This window comes from Chiloscyllium punctatum, chromosome 2, assembly GCF_047496795.1.
Source record: "Chiloscyllium punctatum isolate Juve2018m chromosome 2, sChiPun1.3, whole genome shotgun sequence".
Lineage (NCBI taxonomy): Eukaryota > Metazoa > Chordata > Chondrichthyes > Orectolobiformes > Hemiscylliidae > Chiloscyllium > Chiloscyllium punctatum.
The window spans coordinates 34844244-34871676 of NC_092740.1; the positions used below are offsets into that span (position 1 = coordinate 34844244).

Here is a 27433-nt window from a genome sequence, read left to right on the forward strand (position 1 = left end):
GACCTAGTCCTAGATATTAATGGAGTTAAACAGGGCTGTATGATAATACTAACCCTCTTATCTTTGCTGATGCCTTCTGTAATGGCGACCCTGACATCAACATCAAATATCCCATGGATGGGAAGGTGCTCAATCTGAGAATGACTTCAGGAAAAGACCAAGGTCTCCAAGATCATAGTTCATCATTTCCTGCTTGCTAATGACAGTGCATTAGCCACTCAGAGTTGGACATTCAACCTATCACAGACATGTTCTCCAATGCATGCAACAACTCAGCCTCATGATCAACATGAGGAACACTGACGTTAAGTACAAGCCTGCTGCAGGAAAGCCCCACGTTTTATGAGCAGAAGTGAGCAGCATCACTAGTGGATACGTTCACTTATCTCTGCAGCATAGTCTTTCGAGCTGTCTAACCTAACCCCAACCCTACTGATGACAAGACACATTCAATAATTGTAAGGGTGACTATAACATTTGACAGACTCCAATATCAGTCTGGAAATGAAGAGTAGTAAGTATGCCTATCAAACTGCCAACCACAGTGCAAAAGTCCTGCCAACTTTGCTCTAGAAATATGTGACTTGGACCTTCAGAAGATCAGATTGCAGGACAAACCATGAAATTCTGAAGTGCTCAGTTGACAAGCATCCACATTGTATACTGAGGTAGACACAGCTAAATATGTCTGGTCATGTTGCCAGAATGGCTGTCACTTACCTATCGACGCTCTCAAAAGTGGGACTTTCGCCTAGGAAAATATTAGAAGTGTTGCTCCTTAATGTGGTCCCAATGTTAATGGTAGTGGGGCCCATTGCTGGGCTCCATCAAACATTTTAACCTGGGTCAGGCTGCTGTGTTAAATCCAGCTCCACATTAGTCTAATCTCATAGAGCTATTACCACCCCACCCCACCCCACCTCTAATGCATCAAGGTGACAATGCAGCTTGTTTCAATCATTCTCAGAGCCTGTCTGCATATGGCCAATCCATTGGTAACAAACTACAGACAGTTTGTGTCACTAAAGCTCGTACTAAGAGTCCTACATTCTATTGGGTGAAACTGTATTAATGCCAGTTCGTCAAATAACAGGATCCTAATCCATTTGGTCAAATGGCTTGAAAAGCAAATGAAAAATCAATAATTTACTTTAACAACTAAACAAAATCAAATTTCTAAAGTTCACTGTTATTTCAAGGTTCAAAATGCCCTGCAATATGAATGAAAACACATTCCTTACAGTCATTACATGGCCATTTTTCTCAAACTTGTTAATCAAAGCACATGTAGATAACTATATAGTGCTTATCTTCAATAGTGAGGTTTCAATGTCCAAATACAGATAATTAAAAGATGAAAAGATTCAGAGTACTAATTTTCCACCTTTCAGATACTTTTGGGCGTTTTTTTATCCATTATTTGTTGAGATGGTTCTTTTAGCAGGTCAGTAACAGAGAAAACCCAAGTGGTTTTAACATAACCTTTGTGTAAAATTGCTAAAATGATCAATAATGCACAGGTCTGCCTACCTTTGTAGATCCCAAACAGTGAATTCTATCACTGGAAAAGCTCAGGGGCAGAGAATGTCTGGGGTACTCTGCGGTGTTCTTCGGCTGAAGTTTCTTGAGAACGTCCACGTATGTAATTGGGAAGATACCCTGTCGATTTGTCCCAGGAATCCTTCCTTCATACCAGTTTTGATCGACCCGCCTGACAAGAATGACCCTCTCACCCTGAGAAAAGCAGATACTTCAGTTGTACAGTCACTGGCACACAGTGCTACACTACTGAAAAAAGACTTATTATGCTTTATTTTGACAACCTTTTTAGTTTAACTTTTAAACTAGACATTTCCTGGCTCATGATACAACACAAGCCAACCATTGTCAAGTCCAAATTAAGACAAATCTGAGTCTATGATTGCACTGCATTCATGTTAATTTTTGACTTTTGGTCCATTTATAGAAAATCTTGACATTTCTGTTCATATTCCCACAGAACCTGCTCATTCCATTTGATTCATGTTTCAGATAAAATGTTACTGATGCTAAAATCCAGCCCAATAATTAGCACAACACTGCACTGTGTTCAGACGTCTAACTCATAGAAAGACTGCTTGCCGAAAGAGAGGTCAACTATTTTTTAAATCTCCTTGTCTCTACAGCTAGCATAATGAGACGTGGGAGTCATTGGCTGGATCTGCATTTATTGACCAACTTACACAAGAGAAGATGATGTCATCCTGAACCACTGCAGTCCATTTTGTATAGGCAGACTCATAATAGCATCAGGGAGGCAGTTCCAGGATTTTGACTCAGTACCAGTGAAAGAACAGTGATACATTTCTAGTCGGGATGGTGTGGGGCTTGGAGGGGAACTTACAGATAGTGGCGTTCCCATGCATCTGCTGCCTTTGTCCTTCTAAACGGAAGTGGTCGTGGATTTGGAAGGTACTACCTTAGCAGCTAAATTTCTGCAGTGCATCTTGTAGATGGTACACACAACTGCCAGTGCCAGTGGCGAATGAAGTGGATATTTGTGGATGTGGTGCCATTCATGAGGGCTGCTTTGTCCTGGGTGGTAACAAGTTTCTCGAGTGTTATTAGGGTTGCACTCAAGCATGCAAGTGGAGAATATTCCAACATATTCCTGACTTATGTCTTGTAGACGGTGGACAGGCTCTGGGGAGTCAGGAGGGGGGAGTTACTCACTGCAAAATTCCTAATCTCTGACTTGCTCCCGTAGCCACTGTATTCCAATGGCTAGTCCACTTCAGGTTCTGGACAATGGTAACCCCCAGGATGTTGACAGTGGGAGATTCAGTGATGGTGATGACATTGTATATCAAGGGGGAGATGGTAAATTTTTTTGTTGAAAACTTCATTACTTGACGCTGGTGTGGTGTGAATATTACTTGCCACTTTTCAGCCCAGGCCTGGATATTGTCCAGGTCTTGCTGCATTTGAATCTGGACTGCTTCAGCATCTGAGGAACATTGTGCAGTCATTGTTGAATTTTGCTCTTTTGTCCATGTCTCAGTCAAGGCTGTAATGAGGTCAGTAGCTGTATTGGTATATCTCTTCCACACAAGCTTGCATTATTAAAAGCTTACATGCATTTTACTGCCTACCTACCAGGGACTGTTAAGGTAAAACCCCACCAGGGCACATAACCTCATTGCGTGCATTCCTATCCCAGCAACTCACTAGGAATCAGATCAAATCAATGCAATAAAGCATGTAATTTTATATTACGGTGATATAAACTTGTTGAAAGAAATTGAAATTGTAAAGGATCATATTCATTGATTCCCACAATTATTGGATCCTTTCCCAACTGGATTCCCCTGTTCCCTCTTTTTTTAGTTTATTAACAAGCTACATACAACAGGAGAACAATCCATCAACATGCATATTGAGTAACATACAACATAGCAACTGAGAGGTAAACACCTCTCTCAGACTCTCTCTATGAGAATGAGAGAGATGTGTTCAATAGTTACATGAATGCATTCAGGACTGCAACAGCACCTAACTAACAGTTCTTAACAATTGTGAATAACTAACTAGAAAGCAAGCTCATTTAGCACAGTTATGAATTGTGTTTTCAGATGAAAAATTACAACGTTCACAAGAAAAATGGGGAATGAGAATGAAGTTCAGTTGGCAGAGGCAGCTATTCTTCCTGTCAGTTGGTTTCTATCAGAGCAATGTGTCCTGAGGAACTAAGAACATACAATCAGAAGACAAAGGAACAAGATTAGGCCACTTGGCCCTTTGAGCCTACTCAACTGTTCAGTAAGATCATGGCTCAACTCTTAAATTCCAGCATATCTACAATAAACTTTCATCTCCTTCGTAAACAAGAATCCATCTACCTCTACTCTAAAAGTATTTAATGATTCTGTATCCATTGCCTTTTGATGAAGAGAATTCCAAAGACTCACAACCTTCTGAGTGAATTTTTTTCTCCCGCTTATCTCTATTTTAAATTAGCAACCCCTTCGTTTTAAATGATGATTCCTAGTTCCAGATTCTGCAACAAGAGGAAACATCCGTTTGGCATCCACCCAGCCAAGTCTGTCAGGATCTTCTATGCTTCAATTAAGTTATCTCTGACTCTTCTAAACCCCAGAGGATACTGAGCTAACCTGACTTGTCTTTTCTCATGAGACAATCTACTCATTCTGGGGACTAGAATAATAAATCTTCTCAGAACTGCATTAACTTCCTTATGTGAGTTCAGTGACAGTACCGTACACAATACACCAGATGTGGTCTCACTAATGCCCTGTATAACTCAAGCATAGCCTCCCTACTCATGCATTGAGTTCACTTCACATTTAAGAATTACATTCCATTAGCTTTCCTGATTTCTTGCTGTACCTGCGTACTAAACTTCTGTCATTTATATACTAGGGTAGCCAATCCAATTCTCTCTCCTAATCTCAGGACTCTGCAACATCTCACTGGGCAGCATGGGGGCTCACTGGTCAGCACTGCTGCATCATAGCACCAGGGATCCGGGTTTGATTCCAGCCTCGGGTGACTGTCTATGGGGAGTTTGCACATTCTCCCCTTCCCTGGGTGGGTTCCCTCTGGATGCTCCAGTTTCCTCTCACAGTTCAAATATGTGCAGGTTAGCTGAATTGGCCATGCTAAATTTGCCCATAGAATGCAGGCTAGGTAGATTGGCCACGGGAGATGTGGGGTTATTAGACTAGGGTGCTGGACCTGGGTGAGAAGCTCTTTGGGTCAGTGTGGACTCGGTGGGCTGAATGGTCTGCTTCCACATTGAAGGGACTCTATGATTTGGACAATATCTTTTTTTAAAATTCACTCTGCCAAATGGGCAACTACACACTTTTCCACATGATACTCTGTTTTCCAGATCTCCACCCACTCACCTAACATATCCCTTCCTAGGCTTGTTGCATTCTCTCCACAACACATTTTCCAACCATTATCAGCAATTTAAGCCACCATACCTTCAGTCCCTTTGTCCAAGTCAATGGCTAGGAAGTGGAGAGGAGAAATGCTAAGGTGTTAACTCATTAAAACTTTGTTAACTCTTTTCTTTTTTAAATATCTGAAGAACCTTTTGTGATCATTTCTGCTTTTCAGCAGCAGCTTGAAGGGCAGGAGCTTGGAACTGGGGCCTGTCTGAAGCGGTGAGTCACTGATTTGAGCTTTTACATTTGGCATCAGAGAGCAGAAGTTTCTGGGAAAGGAGGGACTTTTTTTAAGTTCCCTCCAGCTGTATAAAAGTGAGTGCTTTCTAAAACCGAGACCCTACCTTTGTAGGGCCTCCCACTCAACCACCTCCTCTAAAACACCAGAGACACATCAGGTAAGCTTCTCTTCTTTTTTTAACTTTGTGATAAGGGGACTAGCAGGGATGGCAGCGCAGGAAGAGCAATGTTCCTCCTGCATGATGCTCGAGGTAAGGGATGTCATTAGTGTCCCATCCAAGTACATCTACAGGAAGTGCATCCAAAACTCTTGCTCCTCCAAGACAGTGTTAGGGAACTAGAGTGCGAGCTGGATGAACTTCGGATCATTTGGGAGGCAGAGCTATGATAGATAAGAGTTACAGGGGAGTAGTTACTCCTAGGCAGGAAGAAAGCTGGGTAAGTGTTCGAAGGGGAAAAAAGTCAATGCAGGGGTTCCCTGTGGTCGTTCCCCTGCAAAACAAGTCTACGGTTTTGGATACAGTTGGGGGAACAACTTACCAGGGGCATGCAGTGAGGTGCAGGTCTCTGGCACAGACCCTGTCCCTGTTGCACAGAAGGGAAGGAGGGAAAGGAGGAGAGTGTTAGTCATTGGGGACTCAATAGTTAGAGGGTCAGATAGAAGGTTTGTTGGGAACAAACGAGACTCACAGTTGGTGTGTTGCCTCCCAGGTGACAGGGTCCATGATGTCTCGGAAACTGTCTTTGGGGTCCTGAAGGGAGACGGTGACCAGCCTCAAGTCGCAGGCACCAAAGACATAGGTAGAAAGAGGGATAGGGATGTAAGGCAGGATTTCAGGGAGCTAAGGTGGAAGCTGAGAGTTAAAACAAACAGAGCTGTTATCTCTGGTTTGTTACCTGTGCCACTTGATAGCGAGGTAAGGAATAGGGAGAGATATCTGCTGAACACGTGGCTGCAGGGATGGTACAGGAGGGAGGGTTTCAGGTACTGGGATAATTGGGGTTCATTCTGGGGAGGGTGGGACCTCTACAAACAGGACGGTCTTCACTTGAACCAGAGGGGTACTAATATCCTGGGTGGGAAATTTGCTAGTGCTATTTGGGTGGGTTTAAACTAGCTCAGCAGGGGGATGGGAACCTGAGGTATAGCTCCAGTACACAGGAGGATGACAGTAGGGAGGGTATAGATAGGTCATAGGAATGTGTTGGCAGACAGCAAGCTGGTTTGAAGTGTGTCTACTTCAACACCACAAGTATCCGAAATAAGGTCGGTGAGCTTGCAGCGTGGATAGGTACCTGGGACTTCAATGTTGTGGCCATTTCGGAAACATGGATAGAGCAGGGTCAGGAATGGATGTTGCAGGTACCAGGGTTTAGATCTTTCATTAAGAATAGGCAAGGCAGTAAAAGAGAGGGAGGTGTGGCCTTGTTAATCAAGGATAGTATAACAATGGCTGAAAGAATGTTTGACGACGACTTGTCTACTGAGGTAGTATGGGCTAAGGTTAGAAGCAGGAGAGGAGAAGTCACAATGCTGGGAATTTTTTATAGGCCTCTGCAGAGTTCCAGGCATGTGGAGGAGAGGATTAGCAAAATGATTCCGGGTAGGAGTGAAAGGAACAGGGTGGTCATTATGAGGGACTTTAACTTCCCCAATAATGACTGGAATCGCTATAACTCTAGTAGGTCAGATGGATCAGTTTTTGTCCAATGTGTACAGGAGGGTTTCCTGACACAGTATGTCAAAGGGCCGACAAATAGGGAGACCACACTGGATCTGCTGCTTGGTAATAAACCAGGCCAGGTGTTTGATTTAGCTGTAGATGAGCACTTCGGAGAGAGTGACCATAATTCAGTTACGTTTAGTTTAGCGATGGAAAGGGATAGATACATGCCACTGGTCAAGAGTTATCGATGGAGCAAGGGCAATTATAATGCAATTAGGCAAGACCTAGGATGCATAGAATGGGGTAGCAAAATGCAGGGGATGGAGATAATCGAAATGTGGAGCTGGTTTAAGGAACAGATATTTCCTGTCCTTGATAGGTATTCCTCCCTGCCTGACAGGGACAGTGATAAGGTAAGGAAACCGTGGTTTACTACAGAAATTGCATCTCTTGTTAAGCGGAAGAAGGAGGCTTATGTGATGATGCGGCAAGATGGTTCAGATGAGGCGATAGCGAGTTACGGATCAGCTAGGAGGGATTTAAAGAGAGAGTTAAGAAGAGCAAAGAGAGGACATGAGCAGTCTTTAGCAAATAGAGTAAAGGAGAACCCTAAAGCTTTCTATAGGTACGTGAGGAATAAAAGGATGACTAGGGGAGGAATAGGCCAGTCAAAGACAGACGTGGGAAGTTGTGTGTGGACCCTGTGGAGATCAGGGAGTTGCTAAATGAATATTTCTGATTGGTTTTCACTCAGAAAAAGGAGAATATTATGGAGGAGAAGAATGAAATACGAGATATTGGACTCGAGGTTAGTAAGGAAAAGGTGTCATCAATTCTAGAAGGAGTCGAAGTAGACAAGTCCTCTGGGTTGGATGGGATTTATCCAAGGATCCTCTGGGAAACTAGGGGAGGAGATGGCAGAGCCTTTGGCTTTGATCTTTGAGTCGTCATTGTGTACAGGTTTAGTACTAGAGGACTGGAGGATTGTAAATGTACCATTGCTCAAGTAGAGCAGTAGAGATGACCCAGGTAATTAACGACCAGTGAGCCTTACATCTGTTGTAGGAAAAGTTTTGGAAATGATTATAAGAGCTAGGATTTATAATCATCTAGCAAGCAACAATTTTATTTCAGATAGTCAACATGGTTTCGTTAAGGACAGCTCATGTCTCACAAACCTCATTGAATTTTCTGAGAAGGTGACCAAGCATGTAGATGAGAGTAGGGCAGTTGACGTGGTGTACATGGACATCAGTAAAGCTTTTGATAAGGTTCCACATGGTAGGCTGTCGGAGAAAATACAAATGCATGGAATTGAGGGTGATTTAGCAGTTTGGATTAGAAACTGGCTTTCTTTGAAAGAAGGCAGCGAGTGGTGGTTGATGGAAAATATTGAGCCTGGAATCCGGTTACTGGCGGTGTGCCACAGGGATCTGTTTTGTGACCACTGCTGTTTGTCATTTTTATAAATAACTTAGATGCACACATAGGTGGATAGGTTAGTAAGTTGGCAAATGACACTAAAGTTGGTGGAGTAGTGGACAGTGTGGAAGAAGGTTACAGGTTGCAGGGGGACTTGGATAAACTGCAGAATTGGGCTGAGAGGTGGCAAATGGAGTTCAATGCAGCTAAATGTGAGGTGATTCACTTTTGGAAGAATGACAGGAAGGCAGAATACTGGGTCAATGGAAAGATTCTTGGTAGTGTGGATGTGCATGTGGATCTTGGAGTCCATGTGCATAGGTCCCTGAAAGTTGCCACCGAGGTTGATAGTGCTGTTAAGAAGGCATACACTGTGTTAGGTTTTATCGGTAGAGGGATTGAGTTCCGGAACCGTCATGTCATGCTGCAACTACACAAAACGATGGTGCAGCTGCACTTGGAATATTGTGTACAGTTTTGGTCACGCCATTACAGGAAGGACGTGGAAGCATTGGAAGAGGTGCAGAGGAGATTTGCCTGGTCTGGAGGGAAGCTCTTGTGAGGAGAGGCTGAGAGACTTGGGTCTGTTCTTGTTGAAAAGAAGAAGGCCAAGAGGGGATTTGATAAAGTCATACAAGATGATCAGAGGATTAGATAGGGTAGGCAGTGAAAGTCTTTTTCCTAGGATGATGATGTCAGCCTGTACGAGGGGGCATAACTACAAATTGAGGGATGATAGATTTAAGACAGATGTCAGAGGCAGGTTCTTTACACAGAGAGTAGTAAGGACGTGGAATGCCCTGCCTGCCAATGTAGTTAACTCAGCCACATGAGGGTGACTTGAACAATCCTTGGATAAGCACCTGGATGATGACGGGCTAGTGTAGGGGGATGAGCTTAGAGTAGTTTACAGGTCGGCGCAACATTGAGGGCCGAAGGGCCTGTTCTGCACAGTATTGTTCTATGTTCTACCTATTTTTATATTTTTGGTTAACTGCCCTTCATACTGTAATTTTTTTTCTCCTTATTAATCTTTTTGTAATTATTTGCTGGTGTTGTATACTGTCCAATCTACCTTTTCACCATTATATACATTTTCTTTGGAGGTTGATACTATCTTTGACTTTGAAAATTAACCATGGACGGAGGGCCCATCCCTTACCATTTTCCTTATTTGTTGGAATGTATCTGTTCTGTGCATTCTGGGATATCTTCTTAAATGCTTTCTATTGCCTCTCTATTGACCTATCCCTTCGCCTAAATTGCCAGTTCACTTATGCTGCCTCCGCTTTTATGTCTGCGTAACTGCCCTTGTTTGTAAACTCAAAAATGGTTGCCTTGGATAGACACTGCTCTCATAAAGTGTATGCAAAATTTAAAATAAAAATGGTGTCACTGTTACCCCTTACACAATGAGGTCAGTAATTAATACTAAATCACCAGTCAAAATTAGGTATAGTAATGCCTTCTCTCTCATTGGTACAATAACATGCTGGTCCAAGAAACTATCCTGAAAACATACAATAAATTTGTTATTGAGAGGACTACCCATCTGATTTCTCCAGTCTATAGGTAGGTCAAAATCCCCCATGATAATTGCTGTACTGTTGTGTTTACTGTTTGAGGCCTGTACACAACTGGGCTCATGCTTTTATCATTCCTCATCACTACCCATACTGCTTCTATACTCTGGTGTCTTGAATTTAGGTCATTCCATTCTATTGTGCTGATATCACCTTTAATTCAGTCATTCCCCCTCCCTTTCCTAACTTCTTGTCATTCCTACACATCACATATCCTTCAATATTCTGTCCCAATCTGGGTCATCCTGAAGCCATGTCTTAGTAATGGCCACTAGACCGTAATTACTTATCTCAATTTGTATTGTTAGTTCATTTATTTTGTTTTGCATTCAAATATAGAGTCATAAGCTTTGTCCTTTTATCACTCTTGTAACCTTCCATCTTTTATTCTTCTTATAACCTTATCTTACCTGCAACAGTCATTGTCAGTTTATCATTTCCCTCATTAACTCCTTCCATTGTGCGAAATAAATGCAATTCTTTCTTTTTAGTCAGCACTTACTAAGATATGTCAGAGGCGGGGATGTTCACTGATAATTGCACAATGTTCAGCACCATTCGTGATTCCCCAGATACTGAATCAGTCACCGTGCACATGCAGCAAGACCTGAGACTCAAGCTGATAAGTGGCAAGTAACATTCATGCCACAGAACTGGTACACGATAACAACCACTGCAACTTCCTAACTTTGGGCTCTGAAAATGCATAAAATTCACCGTAACTTCCCAACTTTGGGCTCTGAAAATGCATAAAATTACCTTTTTCAGTGAGAGCTCCACATTGGTATCTGCGTTAAAATTATATTTCGCAATAGCTTCCCCAAAATCTCGGGCCTCAGCTGGGGGGGGTGGTCTCACTGGCTGTGTCTTTTCAGTTGGGGGCAACTTCTGCAAAAAAAAAATTAAACTTTCTTCACCAGTTTAAAACATGTTTACAAGAAATGCAACATAAACGTTCGGCATAATACACCAACACAACAGATAGAAAGTTACAGACCTGAACATACGAAATGGGGAATATGCCAACTGCTCCATGGTGTTCACCTTCAAACCAATTTTGATCTATTTGTCTAATAATATAGACAATGCTCCCTTTCTTGAATGGCAATTCCCTGTAGGTAAACATTTTAATGTACATATTATATAATGGTCAGAAACCATACTACAATAGTCTGTCATATAACATCCTGAACAATTTTCTTCACATTCCTAAAATAACATGCATCATCATGACTCAGTTGGTAACACACTTGACTCTGAGTAACAAGGTTTGAGATTAAAATATATCCTGACAGCCTAGTGTTGTGCTGAGGGAGCACTGGAAATGGTGTTTTTCACAGGATGTGTTACGCTGAGACCATGCCATTCTAATCAGGTGGATGCAAATGATCCCATGGCTTTATTTCAGAAAAGAGCTACATTTTGAAAATCGCACTGATTGCAAGACACTTCGAGATGCTGGCGGTTGTGCGAAATAAATTCAATTCTTTCTTTCTTTTTAGTCAGCGCTTACTAAGATATGTCAGAGGCGGGGATGTTCACTGATGATTGCACAATGTTCAGCACCATTCGTGATTCCCCAGATACTGAATCAATCACCGTGCACATGCAGCAAGACCTAAGACTCAAGCTGATAAGTGGCAAGTAACATTCATGCCACAGAACTGGTACACAATAACGACCATCATCTAATGATCGCTCTTGGATTTTCAATGGCTTTATCATCACTGAACGATCCCCTGTCAGCATCCTGGGGGTTGCTTTACACCAGAAACTAAAATGGGCCAGCCATATACAGACTACAATGACAAGAGCAGATCTGAGGTTAGGATTTCTAAAGGGAGTAGTTCATCTCCTGACTCTCCAAAGCCTATCCACTAGCTGCAAGAAGAAAGCCAGGAGTGTGATCGAATACATTCCACAGCCCAGCCACTATCTTCAAAATTCAAGTCATTCACCACTGACGCTCAAGAGCAGCATTGTGTACCATCTACAGGATGTACTTCAGTCACACACCAAAGATCCTAAGACAGCACCTTCCAAAGTACATTTTTTTGTCACCTCAAAGGACAAGGGCAACAGATATACGAGAACATCACCACCTGCAAGTTCCTTTCCTTACCATACACTATCCTGATCTATATTGCCATGTCTTCACTGTTGGTCAAAATCCTGGAACTCCCCTTATGGCAGAGGTCACATGACTGCATCAGACCAGGAAGGATACCTGGACATGATTGCACTTCAATACAAACAGTTTCTGACTCAAAGGCAAAAATATTACCCCTGAGCTAAGATTGATACCTAGTGCCCCTGGTTAACAGAGAAGCAAATCAGACTTTACATTTCAAGCAACTTCCACAAATAGGCCTGAAGTAAAATTTTGTATCAAAAATTGAGTTGCCTTTAGACGTTTCAAACATTAGCACCTCAAACAGTGATTTCCAATTTCCTGTGTGTGGGAATCCACTCCTTCACATCCTTGAACTCTTGCTTTGCCACATGCTCAGGCACTCTTATAAATACTGGGAAACTCTTGGGAATGCCCTCTCCAAACTTCTAAAAGACTGGGTCAACTACCCAAAGAACAATATTTGTTGTCAGTGCTGAAGAGCAAGGGGCAGCAGACATTGGTTTCAGTTATTTATAGGCTACCAAATAATAGTGACAGAGTGGGGCACGGTATTAATCAGGGGATGAGAGAAGCTTGTAACGGGACAACACAGCTATCAAGGGTGACTTCAATCTACATGTAGACTGGGTAAATCAATTTAACAATAAAACTGGACAGTTTTCTGGAATGTGTTAGGGATGATTTTACGGAGCAAGATTATGTAACAAAGAAAACTAATTAACAGTCTTGTTGTAAAAGAACCTTTAAGAATGACCATGATATGATAGAGTTTTACATTATGCTTAAATGTGAGGTAGTTCAATGTAAAGCAAGAGTATTAAGTATAAATAAGGGAAATTATAAATGAATGAGGCACAAATTAATTGAGATGGATTGGAAAGATATGTTCAAAGGCATAACTGTATGTAGGCAATGGATGGTGTTTAAAGACCTATTATATGGCTTACAGCAACTATATATTTCTTCAAGGTGCAAAACTTAAAGAAGATCAGTCAATCATTGCGAACAAACAAAATTCAGGATTGCATAAGAATAAAAGAAAAGGCCTACTATGTTGCCAGGAGGAACAATAATTCTGAAGTTTGGGAGATTTATAGAACAAAGACCTGATACGATGCAGAATATTTCTTCAACAGATCGTTGAAGGCTTACATGCAGGTACCACAAGCAACTAGATACGCTATTGGAATTTTTGCTTTTATTGCAAGAAGATTTCAGGACAGGAGTAGTGAAGACTTGCTTCAATTGTCTCGGAGCTCAGTTGGACTGCACTTGGGGTACCATGTGCAGTTTTGGTTTCCTTATCTCAGGAAGGATATTATTGCTGTACAGGGATTACAATGAAGGGTCACCCAGAATTGTCCTTGGGCTGGCAGGACTGCCCTACAAAGAGAGATTGGGCAAACCGAGCGTGGGTTCTCTTGTACTCTGCAGAATGAGAGGCAATCTCATTGAAATATATAAAATACTAAAAGGGATAGATAGGGTTGATGCAAGTAAGATGTTTTCCCTTCATGAAGAGTCTACAATCAGGGAGCACAATTTAAAAATAAGGCGAATGTCATTTAGCTTCAAGGTGAGGAGAATTTATTTTCTTCAGAGGTTTGTGAACCTTTGAAATGCTCTACCACAAAGGCCTGCTGCAGCTCAGTCTATAGGTGACTGCAGGTGCTGGAGAGTCAAAGTTAAAAACTCTGGTGCTGATAAAGCACAGCAGGTCAGGTAGCAGCCGAGGAGCTGGGCATAAGCTCTTCATCAGGAATGTGGAGAGGGAAGAGGGAATGAGAGACCCCAACCTCACCCCTACATTTAGCTCTCATCTCCCTTCCCCCCTCCATATTCCTGATGAAGGACTTATGCCCAAATGTCCACTCACTAGCTCCTCAGATGCTGCCTGACCTGCTGTGCTTTTCTAGTGCCATACTCAGTCTAAGAGTATAAGGTAGAGATTGATAGATTTCTGATCACCAATGGTGTATAGCATTATTGGGATGGAATGAGTATAAAGCATTGAAGCATTTGATCAGTTACAATTGTATTGAATGGTGAGGCTGGCTTCACAAGTTGAATGTCAAGAGTGTGATGCTGGAAAAGCACAGTAGGTCAGGCAGCATCCGAGGAGCAGGAAAATCAATGTTTCGGACAAAAGCCTTTCATCGGAATGAGGCTGGCAGCGTTGGGGGTGGAGAGATAAATGGGAGGGGGGTGGGGCTAGAGGGAAGGTAGCTGACAGTGCGTTAGGTGGATGGAGGTGGGGGTAAAGGTGATAGGTCAGCGGGAGTGTGGAACAGATAGGTGAGAAGGAAGATTGACAGATAGGACGGGTCATGAGGACGGTGTTGAGCTGGAAGGTTGGAACTGGCATAAGGTGGGGAGGAGAGGAAATGAGGAAACTGCCGAAATCCACATTGATGCCCTGGGGTTGGAGGGTCCCAAGGCAGACAATGAGGTGTTCTTCCTCCAGGCATCAAGTGGTAAGGGAATTGCGATGGAGGCAGCTCAGGACCCGCATGTCCTCGGCTGAGTGGGGGTGGGTGGGAGAGTTAAAGTGTTCGGCCACGGGCATTGGGATTGGTTGGTGATGTTCTCTGAAGCGCTCTGCGAGTAGGTGAGCTGTCTCCCCAGTGTAGAGGAGACCTCTCCAGCATCAGCAGTACTCACTTTCACCTCATGAATTGAATGGTCTACTCCTGTTCCTATCTTTGTAACATTTTCATTGGTAACAACATTAAAAATTCCAATGAAATAGCTGCGGAGTCTGGGACATAAAGATTACATAGGACTCGATTTTCCTTTACTGAAAGAAAGGGAGCGGGGGTATGTGTGTGAGGTGGCAACTAACACACAGGCCCCTCCAATCTGCTCATAAAGAACTGACAGGCAAGCATAACGATGAGTATCTCATCCTATCTGAGGCCTTGATACTAATGACCAATCAGAGGGTGGCAGCTGCTGGCTCCAAATATCTCCAAACCTTGTTGAGTCTGGCAGTGAGGAGGTACATTTATATTTTCTTCTTCTTCGTGGGGTGGAGTGGGCAGTGTGGAGATGAGGGGTTGGAGAGAATTACAGTGGGGTGGATTTGAGGCCACACCCTCACCTGCCGTCTATGTCTCTGACTGCCTGCAGACTGGGGTAGTTGATCCCTGAATGCTGCACTAGATTGGGGTTCAGGTCATCAGAATTCCCCACTTGGGAGTCGAGCCATCTTTCTCAGGGAAGCAGGTAATAAGGGAGACAGTGAGTTGAGGCTCTTAAATGGCCACAAACTGACCATTTAAGGGCAAGTGGAAAACATCACCCATGGATATTTTGTCCTACACTTAACTGCAGAGGTGGCGAGATGGGATGAACGCCTGACCAGGGCAAACTAGCTCAATTCTTTCTCCTTCTCAACACCTTGAGGGAGGGGGAACTTGCACTCACATTGACAGACAAGGATTTGGTAATGCAGCAAAAGTTTCTTGATTCAAAGGGCTGTGGATCTTTAAATCTCTCTACCCGAGGGAACTCAAGATGAGCAGTCACTGAGCAAATTCAGGGAGGCTTGGAGGGACATTGAATGCAAAAAGAATTGAGGGGAGGTGAAGAATCAGGGTATGAGATCAGCCACAGTCATAATGAATGGCAGAGCAGACTCAGAAGACTGACTGGTGATCACTGCTGCTATTACTTTGTAAATATTAGTTCATGGGTGTGGTTGTCACTGACTAGTTTAGCAATTGTTGTCCATCCCTAAGTTGGGAGTGGAGGTGAGTTGCCTTCTAGAACCTCTGCATCTTTGAGTTGATCCCATCACATTGAAAGGACAGCATGATATTTCCAAGTCAGGATTGTGAGTGTCTTGGAGGGCACTTGCATGTATCTGCTGCCCTTGTCCTTTCAGATAGTGGCTTTGGAAGGTGTTGTCAGAGGAGTCTTCACAAATGTTTGCAATACATTGTGTATTTGGCTCATTATGCTTCTTCTAAGTGTCGCTGATGGAGGGAGTGATTGCTGAAGGAGTGCCATTCAAGCAGGTTACTTTGTCCAGGAATGATGTCAACCTTCTTGAGTTTTGTTGGAGCTGCACTCATCCAGGCCAATGGAGAGTATTCCATCATTCTCCTGACTTTCTTCTAGGAGGGTTTTAAAGTATCAGGAGTTACTCGCAGTAGAATCCCTAGTCTCTGAGCTAGTATAAGACCATAAGACATAGGAGTGGAAGTAAGGTCATTCAGCCCATCAATCATGGCTGATGGCACTTCAACGTCACTTACCCGCACTCTCCCCATATCCCTTAATTCCTTGCAAGGTTAAGAATTTATCAATCTCTGCCTTGAAGGCATTTAATGTCCTGGCCTCCACTGCGCTCCGTGGCAATGAATTCCAAAGGCTCTCACTCTCTAGCTGAATAAGTCTCCTCATTTCCATTCTAAACTGACCCCCTCTAATTCTGAGGCTGTGCCCATGGGTCCTAGTATCCCTGCCTGAAAGAAACAAATTCCCAGCACCCATCCTTTCTAAGCCATGCATTACCTTGTAAGTTTCAACCTTCTAAACACTAAGGAATACAATCCCAGGATCCTCAGCCATCATCGCATGTTAGGTCTACCATTCCAGGAATCTCCGCTGGACACGCTCCAGTGCTAGTATGTCCTTCCTGAGGTGTGGGGCCCAAAACTGGACACAGTATTCTAAATGGGGCCTAAACAGGGCTTTATAAAATCTCAGTAGCACATCACTGCTTTTACATTCTTGAGATAAATGACAACAATTAAAGTAACAATATTTATATAGCTGGTCCAGTTCAGTTCCTGATCAATCATGACCCCTAGGATGTTGATGGCGAGGGATTCAGTGATGGCGATGCCATTCAGCATCAAAGGGGATAGTTGATTCTGTGTTGTTGGAGGTGCTTGCCACCTGGATATTTGGACATGTTCTGCTTCAGTATCGGAGGAATCACAAATGTGCTGAACATTGCGCAATCATCGGCGAACATCCCTACTTCTGACTTATGATGGATGGGCCTAGGACATTATTTTATGACACCAATAGTACTGAAATTAACATTCACAGCTTTTTGGTGAACAGACATTTGATTGCACGATGCCCTCCCAGCTAGTTAGAGATCTACTCACAGACCCCCTTCAGAATCAGATCCTAACTTTGAAAATCTAGAATTTGCAAAATAAAGCCGGTGTAATAAACATATCAACAATACTTACTTAGCTGTTTGAGCCTTAAAATCATAAATTGCTTTAGCAGGCTGTCTCTGAAAAGAGAAAATATGTTTCAAGACAGAATAAAGACTGGAGTATGGATTGAGGATTTGCTTTGTAAATTTGATGTCATTAATATTACAACAATGGCATTTCTCCATGAATAAATTTTTCATTGGTTACCAAGATGTGGAGGTGCCAGTTTCAGATTGGGGTGGACAAAGTCAGAAGTCACATGTCACAGGGTTTATTTAGAATCACAAGGTTTCAGAGCACTGTTTCGTTACCAGATGAAGGAAAAGCACTCTAAAAGCTTGTGTCCTAAATAAACTTGTTGGACTATTAACTGGTGACATGTGGCTTTAAAATTTTTGGAGTTTTGAAAAACATGACCTGAACTCAGACGTAAAACTAATTTGGTTCTTTGACCTAAGTCATGTGCTAATTATAAAGATTGACTAGATGACTATCTGCTTCAAATATTGAGTCAAACGGAAATTAGGCCCTTTAGTATTAAATCAATCTAATTTCAACATGGAGTCCCAATTTTTCAAAATAAAAATGAAAGCAATTCACTCAAACAATGTTGTAAAATTTTTAATTTTTCTCAGTATAATCACTGCGAAAAAGGTATAACTGAAATTAGAACTATGACTGAATTGTCCTCTTTTATTAATTTTACACACTATGTACCTAATAGTATTCTATTTTTGTTTATTCATTCATGGGATGAGGGTGTTACTGCCTTGGATAGTTGGAGCTTCTTTTTGACTGATGCTTCTTTTTGCAGACTCAATGGCTGATAGGCCTTTTCTATGTTGTAGGCTTCGGCGGGTCAGTGTGGACTTGTTGGGCCGAAGGGCCTGTTTCCACACTGTAAGTAATCTAATCTAATCTAATCTATAACTCTATGATTCTTTGTAGTCTGGTTATTTTTACATTGATTGTTGTGGAAGCTTGCTGCAGACAAACTAGTTGCCACTTTTCATACAACACAACAGAGACAACAGCCTGCATAATAGGCTCAGTGGTTAGCACTGCTACCTCACAGTGCCAAGGACCCAGCGTCAATTCCAGTATTGGGTGACTGAGTTGAGTTTGCACATTCTCTCTGTGACTGTGTGGCTTTCCTCTGGGTGCTCCGGTTTCTTCCCACAGTCCAAAGATGTGCAGGTTAGGTGGATTGGCCATGCTAAACTGCCCTTAGTGTCCAGGAAGGTTCAGGCTAGGTGGATTGGCCATGGGAAATGCAAGGTTACAGGTTTAACGTCAGGGGAGTGGGTCTGGATGGGATGTTCTTCGGAGGGTCAGTGTGGACATGATGGACTGAATGGCCTCCTTCCACACTGCAGGGAATCTATAATTATGTTTCTAATTGTGCTTTACTTGCAGTACCCAATGATCAAAAATGATGCTTACATTTGATTCTTAAGACAGACAACTGAGTTGAAAATTTCAAATTTCCTCCACTCCTGGGTCAAACTACAGATGTTACATTGCTGAATATGACAGTGCACCATTAACAGTTGCTCCTGAGATCTAAAGAACATCAGTACAACATTGCAAATTTAATATAACCACATGGAGCAACATGCAGGAGCATATCTGGTCCACAGGATATTTTTGTGGGGAACTCAGCAAAATCCTGCCATCACACATATAAAAGCAAACTAAAAATCATTCACAGTGTTGCCTTTTTCCAGTTACCTCTTTATCTTCTGGTTTCCTACGAGGTTCATCTGTCAGTCCTCTACGGTCTTTTAATGTTGCTCGGCCCATTTCTGAGACAATCCTATGAGAATCCTGATCTATTTGAAATAAAATGCAAGAGAATAAGCATAAAGTTCAGACATTGCTGTCCACACTATGGACCAGGTGGAGTTTTTTTTGACTGTTTGGTCAAAAGACGTGCCTATATCCAGCTTTAAGAATGGACTGGAATGGTTTTCAATTATATTGTTAAATGTCACATAGTAATTGTAGGAAAATTCAGGCTCTGGAATAATTATCATTTCTCAAAGATTTCTGAGCACAGTGAATCTACGGGTAGGGGCGGGGGGGTGGCTTTAATTTTTTCCATGACTAAGTTTAAATTACATTAACATCCAGTGAGTAAAGAATAAATCTCATATGGGTTTCTGCAGATGAAGGGGCACAGGGTTAAAGGCATCAAGTTCCATGATCAGAGTTGAAGGCTGTGGAATACTTGAATATAGCTAAGTGCTGCCAAGGCTCCTCAATAAAATAAAAACAGATTAAGGCACAATAGGCAACTGCACTCACTGATTTAAAAATAAATGCTCCAGAATTGTTTTGAAATTGTATGAAACGATGTATTTCAACTCTGCTGGCACTTGTAACTGTCCTCAGTTTTAGTATCAAGCTTAATTCACATTATTTCGAGCACTCCAGATTGACTGTTGTATTTGTAGAGTGGAATGGCTGCTTAAATTCCTGCCTGCACATGTTCCATCATTTTATTTCTGGGACTGAACTCTAAAGCAGCCACCAATATCAGAACTCAAAAAGTTATAAGCGTGTTTTAAAAAAAGATCAATAAAAATGTAGAAATAGATTAAAAGCATCTTGTACGTTTCCTTGTTTTCCGTCATTCAAAAACTCTATGCTAATGTTGAGATCTAAAAGCTAAAAATACAGTACAATATGCAACACTTTATTCCTAAATTTCTATTCCAGATTTATTAATCATTTATTTAAGGCGGGATGATTTCACTAGCTTTTATCGGTAACTGATTGCTATTTAATACTCACTGTTTATCACAGCTTTAGTCAACAGTTCATAATTGGGGAAAGCCACATCAATATCCAGATCTATATACAAAATTACATCACATTGCTCACAGCTATTCTGAGTTTAATATATAGCAATTTAATAACTTGTTACACTCAGAGGCAACAGCCACGGGAGTTCAGGAGCACTACTTACCCTACAGGCTGGACTGATTTGTACTCAACTAAGTCAGATAACTTACACCAGACCTGGCCCAGCAGAAGCAGCAGTTTAGTTGACACAGAGCACATACTGAGAAAATGACGGAATCAACTGGGACAAGAACCAGCCAATCAGGAAAGGGACATTGTGAATTTCTGGGACAGCATCACTGTATTGGTGAGGTTTTACTGATAGCATCAGCAGCAGACTGGCATCATCCCAGGTTAGGAGCCTGTAGGAATTTTGAGATTTTTCTTAATTTGCAAAGTGTGTTCCATCAGTCATCTGCGGATTTTCACAACCAAAAAGTGGATTTCTAAAACCGAGGTCATTTATGCAATCATTGCAGTCTTTCAGTATGCGATTATTAGCAACCCACTATTCTTCGGTGAATCTCCATCACTGACTGGGTGGGTCATTATTGTCTTAATTCTACTTTCACAGTTCTTATCCAAATTCCTCTGCCACTTTACTTCTCTGTGCCACGAAAAATCCCTCAGGAACTCTGAAATCAAAACTGTGTTCTTTCTTTCCACCTTCCCTCTCTCTCGCTCTCTCTCTCTCTCTCTCTCTCTCTCTCTCTAGATCTCCCTGGTAATACAGTATACAGCAGAGTGCAGGCATTCATAGTGACAATAGGAAAGCTATCACATTCTTCAAATTTTTTTCCTGATTCTCCTTGGTTTAGATGAACCTAATCTAATCCATAAAACACTTCATGTTGAAATCAGTTTCTTTGTGCTCAGAAACAGCACAATGACTTGGACAATTATTGAGAAACGGTCACTACATATATGACCAGATTATTTGTTCACATGGAAATTTTTTTAAAATTTATGCATGAAACGTTGGCGACTATGGCTTAGCCAGAGTCACTGACAGTGGGTAGAGAGTCACCCACATTGTTGTGGTTCTCAGGTCATGTGGAGGCTAGACCAGGTAAGGATTACAGATTTCCTTTCCCAAATGGGTTTTTCCGACAATCAACAATAGATTAGTGGTCATCATTAGACCCTTAATTCCCCAGGATCTTTATTGAATTCAAATTCTACCAGTCAGAATTTGAACCCAGATCGCCAGAACATTAGTTAAATTGCTGGATTAATAGTCTAGCGATCATATCGCTAGGCCAATGCCTCCCTGATAGATAATAGTATTGGCAGTCCTGGATTTCTATTCTGTGTCATGCATTAATGTTGTGTTTCAAAACAGTATATGTTCAGTGTCATCTCATTTGTAAACAATTTGTTCTGTGAAGACACGAATTAAGACCAAACAGAACAAAAGAAACATGTTGTTAAAAGTCTACACATTTGATATCCATGAATTCAAATGAGGAACATAAAAATGACTGGTAAAGTAGCACATATTTAGACTAGTTCACATTAATTCCACCCCCGATTCTATATACTACTGTATTGAACTATTATTACACTTGATTTAATTATATTTTAGCTCTAACAGTTCAACAATATGAAGGTTATGGATGGATGGTCTCATCACCTCTTTTAATAGAATCAGGATCTGTTCCAAAATCTATTTTTCAAATATTTTAAAATAAAGGATGCCAGCATGTCTCCAGGAAATTGATACCAGAGGAAGTAACCGAGAAAAGACCAATTAAAAATTTATACATTGTGTCCTCTGCATAAAGTTCCAAGTGCATTGAGGGTATCCAGAAATGACTGGGTACATGTTGCGCTGAATTCCTATCTGATATTAGTCTGGTGCAGCTATCGCCAATTTAAACACTGTGTGGATCTGGATCATTTAAGGCAGACCAAGATTCTGAAGACACAGGAGAGTTGAGAGCAAAAGTTAATAGCGACAAAGATACTTGGCCACAATTTTCAGATGCATTGCTGGCAAATCTCTCAATGGTCACCATTACAGGGTGACTTAAAAGCAGCCATTCCCCTTAAGTCAAAGGGACAATAACAAGGGCATTCATTTAAAGTGAAAGGCAGAAGTTTTAAAAAGAAGCATTTTCAACCAGATGACAGTGAGAACCTGGAATGCACGGCCTAGGAGGTAGTTGAAGTGGGTCACCTCACAACCTTTAAAAGTACTTGCCTCACACTTGAAACATGCAAAGCTATAGGTCTAGCGCTGTAAGGTGAAACTGGTGTAAATTTAATGTCGTTTTAGTGGTATAGACCAGTTGGGCTGAAGGGCCTCTTCTGATTATGTAAAGTTGACAGCAACGAAACGGTGTCTGCAAGTATAGTTAAAAGTAAAAATTTACTTAGCTGCTGACCACAGAATCTGAGCAATTGCAAGTGTTTGGCGGTGGGGAGGACGGAGGTAGGATTTTAGAAGTTATTTCTTGTTGAAAGGGTTAATTCTGACACAAATGCAATGGTCTGAGTGGTTATCCTTCCACACTAAAGTTTCTAGAAAGCCACTTACCATTTTTAATCAACCTAAGAAAACATGATGATTTTCATCTTGTCTTAAAAAATGAAAGCACAGATATAAATAATTTGTACATTTTAAGCTTTCCACATCATAATTTTTTTTTTCAGTTGCACTATTAATGATTGTACTGAAAAAAATGTATATTAACCTAATTGGACAAATAGGAATGAGAGCCTTAAAGAGGCCTGGGAATGAACAATAAGGGAAAGTACATAGAATTGATTAGTTTGTGCAACTTATTCTGGTTATGTTTTCGCTAGTATTACTTATTTCAAATTGCATGTATAGATATATATCAACTTTTTAAATGTTGGACCATTTGAAGAATTTTAAAGCATTTACGTATTTCATTAACTCTCAACCAATGATTGTGATGGATAAGAAGTCTGCATCTAATAGGTCTAACCATTTGGTTTATCTTACACCTTTTAAAAAGATGTTCCTGCCCCCTTCCCCCTGCCAATTATCATTAGATGTTTTAACATGCACTGGCTGTTCCTCTGGGTATTACTTCTCAGTCTTAAATAAGGGGCCATCCACCCTGACTTTAGCAGTTCTCTAAACATAATATTTGCCTCCCTTTTAAATTTTTAGCATAGATGGAAAAATGGATGAAGAATGAATGGTTGATGGTCACACAATTGCCAGACACACATTGAAGGTAATGGTTTATATGCCACCTTGGTAGTATGTGTAATCATTCTCTGGGTTGTTGTTGGTGTCCATGTCCTGATAAGAGGCACTAAAGGGATGTTTTTCATAATCACACTGGTACAAAGGAAAATTAACCTCCTCCTCTTGCCGCTCAGCAGGCAGTGGACTTTCTTTTTTCCTCAGAACCTTGAGGGAAGAATTTCTTTCAGGAATATCTGGAAGCAGTTCGGATATCAGTTTGTGCAATATGCTGTTATCAGGTAAACTGCCACGCCTCTTTTCTGCTTTGATATGATCGTAGATGTCTTTCAATGCAGAATCCAACGCTTCAAACACGGATTTAGATTTTGGTTTCTCAGCTTTTCTTTGAGGTGGTAAGCCCTTTTTCCTTCTGAAAGGCACGGGACTGACAAGGAATGCCAACTTTGAGAGGCTGGACTCGGCTTCGGGTTTCCTGGGGGCTGCCTTTTTATCTTGGTTGGCCCTTTCATGTTTAAGCATGGTGGTGAATCTCGTGTAAGAGGCTGGGCACCTGCCTTTGCAGGAGCTGAGAAGATGCTTATGGTGATGGGCGTGGTGGCCTGAGCCGTAAAAGCTTTCTGAAGAGGTGAACGAGTAATGGTCAAAGTCACTTTCACTGCAAAAGGATGAGCCTTCAACTGGGATGCAATCACTGAGGTCTGACACCATTGCGTCATGGTCACTGTCCATTTCCAAGCTTTCAAACCGCGATGTTATTCTTTGCTGGTTTTCGTTTGTCACTTTAATATGAATCGGCATCACAGCTTTAGTGATGCAATGTTGCTGCATCATAGAAACCTTCCTGCCTTGATTTTCCTCATCCAATAATGATTCAATAGATAATCGACGTTTTGGGAGGACTGTCCTATTTGTAGCCGGATAGGCAGATTCAGATAACATCACGTTATCCAGATTGGGCATAGATTTTGACTTGATTAGTTTTTCAAATTCAGAGATTCTGGTTGGTACCATGTCCCTAGGCACCTCATTGGAAAATTCTTTCCATTCTGAAAAGATACCTCTGTGCTGCTCCTGTTCATATTGTAAGACCCTGGATTTCACCGTACAGATTACTTCTGGATTGATTAATTCCTTGCGGTTTATATGATGCATTTTTTTGTACAACTTCAGGAAGCCTTTGCCACCGCGAGCTGACTTGCAGCGAACTCGTGATCGATGGGGCTTCCCATTCCCAGTCCCGTGAGGCGAGAGCCAACTTCTGGAGTATTCCCCTTTGGGTTGCTCTTCGCAAAGTAATGTCACCATGCTCTCAGACTTTGTCTGCTCCCCCTGAACATCAACGTAGTCATTTTGCAACAGATCGTCACAGCTGCGAGACTTCTGCTTTGGAGAAGTGCCTTCGTCTGTGCTGCTCCAAGTTTCGGCATTTTGTCGGTTCAGATGCCAGCCATTCTTGAACAGGACAGACCTTTTTGGACTGGGAGTGATTACAACCAGGGGCTGGCTATAGCGACTACTGTGACCTAACTTAAGAGAAGCATTCTGGTTTTGAAGCACACAGCTAAGCAGGGGTGGGTATGATCTGCTAATATCCCCACCTTTCAGATCCATAGAGCAGCATGGTTAAAAGAGAGACAATTCCAGAATTAACAGACATTAAAAGACAGCATTTCAGTAGCAGAAAACCAATAAGAATAGCAAAGAAGTAAGGAGAGTGCATGAACATCAGATACTGTACTTAACCAAGTTTGGTAAAATGCCACTCTTGAGATTATTATAATATTTACTTTGGAGTGGAGTTCCTCAAATAATACTCATGTTTTAAAAAGAATTTGCTCCATTAGAATTGATGGCTGATTTTAGAGGACACGAGACCTGGTACAAATTCTTAGTTTTACTTCTTGTGAACAAAATCAAAGAAAGGAGCTATAATCTAGGAGCATTCTCCCCTTTAATCCCCACTCCCACAAATGTCACAATCAGTTAACAGTGTAACGGTTGAATAGCTACTTTGCTTAATTATAGCTTTGTTTTATAACCATAGGCCCAAAGCTCAATGGGTTTAATCAAATCACATTGCCAAATTTCCTCTCAGCCTTCACTCAATATTTTTACGAGGCTTCAAACTATTGCATAAAAATTAAGAATTTGGTAAATTTCCTAAGTATTAGGCATGTATATTGAAGGTAATAAGAATGGAAATTTCTTCCTCATCAGTCTATCTTTCATTGGTCAGCTTCGATTAACTTTTACAACTACCACTGCAAAAGGCATGCTGTGGTAATTATGATGGCAATCATTCATATAGTCACATTACTACTAACATTTTTATTCAATAAAGGGTTAAATTTTCTGTGGAATTAGTTTTTTGAAAATAATTGGTTTTTTTTTTAGTTTTGGTGCATTACAAGGTAAGCAGATGTTCAGACAATTGGTCTACATCAGCTAAGACAGATTACCGTAAAAGATATGCAAAAATTGAAATATTTAAGCAAAGTGAAAAATTAACACAACAGAATAATTCAGCAACAGAAAAACACAGAATATAAGTTTTGCACATTCTATGAATAACTTATTCTGTGGATAGTCAACTGTCTAATTTCTCTGTGTTGGATTCCCATCCTTTTTCTCTCTCTCCTTTATGGGAGTTAGGCACTTTTCTTATTTTGCGGCGAATTCGTTCCTTTTTCATGCTTTTGCTGCATCTTTACTTTTTTCCATTATGTTTTCTCTCTTTTGTAACAGGTGTAACTATTTCATATCAGTTCAGTCTTTTTCTGGTTTTGGAAAGGGTGCAGAGAAGATCCCAGTGCAACAATTTTTCGCTTAAAAAGAGTCTTACTTAGCAAGATAGGCTAAAAGAGATCTTATTCTACCCTTGACTGCAGCACAGAGTGACTGAGATTTGTGAGATAATGAAATGAATTGATTATGTGCCAATTGAAAGTTTGCTCCAATAACTAGAGTAGGGATCGTCAAAAGCCCCTATTTTAGGGTGCACATAGCCAAATGTAGGTTAGGGGTCAGGAGGTGCTTGGTTTCCTGAGAATAGGGGACTTCTGGATAAGATTGTCATCGACAATGCAGACATTGATTTGCTGAAATTCATCAAGTGAGAGCAGAATTTGTTTTTGGCAGATCACGTGCTAATTTTTCTAATGCCCTAAATTCTCAATTCCTCTACAGATAGAATATGAGAATGCAATTGAGGAGTGATTTTATTGAAGCAGACAAGATTCTGAGAGGTTTGGACAGGGTAGATGTTGAGAAGATGTTTCCAACCGTGAGGGACTCTCAAACTAGGAGATAAAGTTACAGAATAAGGGGACACTCATTTAAAACTGAGAGGGGAAGGAGAATAGTGAATGTCTGGAGTTTTCCATCCAGAGTGTTGTGGAGGCTAAATCACTGCAAGTTTTAAAGAGGAGGAAAATAGGTTTTGGAAATATTAAGGGATTGGGGGCTTTAGGAGCTGGCACGAAAAACAAGTTGAGGCCTAGGGCAAATCAGCCAAGAGTTTGTTGCATGGTGGGGCAGACTTGAGGGGCTAAATGGCCTAGTCATGCTTCTTAATGTTCTTATGATCTGCCCAACATCTATCCCACAATCAAGATCATGTACAATTAACAGGTTTTCCAGTTATTATCCCAATGTTGTTTGGGAGAGTTTGCTACAGAGTTCCATACATTACAGCAATGACTATACTTCAAGAACATTTGATTGCCAGTTATGTACTGTACATCGTCCAGTGGTCATGAAGAGTCCTATATAACCTATTCCAGGATACGACATGGAACTGGACATTATACCCCCTCAACTGTTGGCTCTTAAGTCTGGGGACAGTGATGCTGTGAGGGAAATCTAAAACTCATCAGATGAGCTTCTTGCTATTAGCTGCCTGCCTTCAGCTTATCAGAAATGTTCAGGGTTGGGAGCAGATAGGCAAATGTCATGTTGTCACCCATCCTTGGGTCTAGTGAGCCCCTGAGTAGCCAATCAATGGCTATTTATTGCACTATTGCACTGCTATAACAAGGGCACACCCACACAATGGGGGAAAACCAGCAGGTTTAGCTGCTTGGGCTGGTGTCAGGCAAGGGAGAAGAGGACCATACTTATAGCTCCCCTGGGGCCATTGCTGGAATTCTCTCCCGATGCCAACCCCCCATTTAAACATCCTTCCTCCTCCAGCTTTTGAACCTGGTCCCCACTCCCGAATAAGAC

General features: G+C 41.5%; 1 protein-coding gene across 26 annotated transcripts in view; it reads right to left on the bottom strand.

The window, feature by feature from the left end:
• sorbs2b (sorbin and SH3 domain containing 2b) overlaps window positions 1-27433 on the bottom strand; it is a 485383-nt gene that overhangs the window by 35894 nt on the left and 422056 nt on the right. For 24 of the 26 annotated variants that reach the window (XM_072595463.1, XM_072595454.1, XM_072595483.1 and 21 more), the window contains 6 exons: window positions 23254-24807; window positions 18910-19010; window positions 17209-17255; window positions 10862-10976; window positions 10624-10752; window positions 1531-1734 (listed from right to left, as the gene is read on the bottom strand). In XM_072595463.1, coding sequence (XP_072451564.1) covers window positions 1531-1734; window positions 10624-10752; window positions 10862-10976; window positions 17209-17255; window positions 18910-19010; window positions 23254-24807 — 2150 coding nt within the window. The remainder of the gene's footprint in view (window positions 1-1530; window positions 1735-10623; window positions 10753-10861; window positions 10977-17208; window positions 17256-18909; window positions 19011-23253; window positions 24808-27433) is intronic. The other 2 variants (XM_072595651.1, XM_072595641.1) reach the window with 1 other exon arrangement.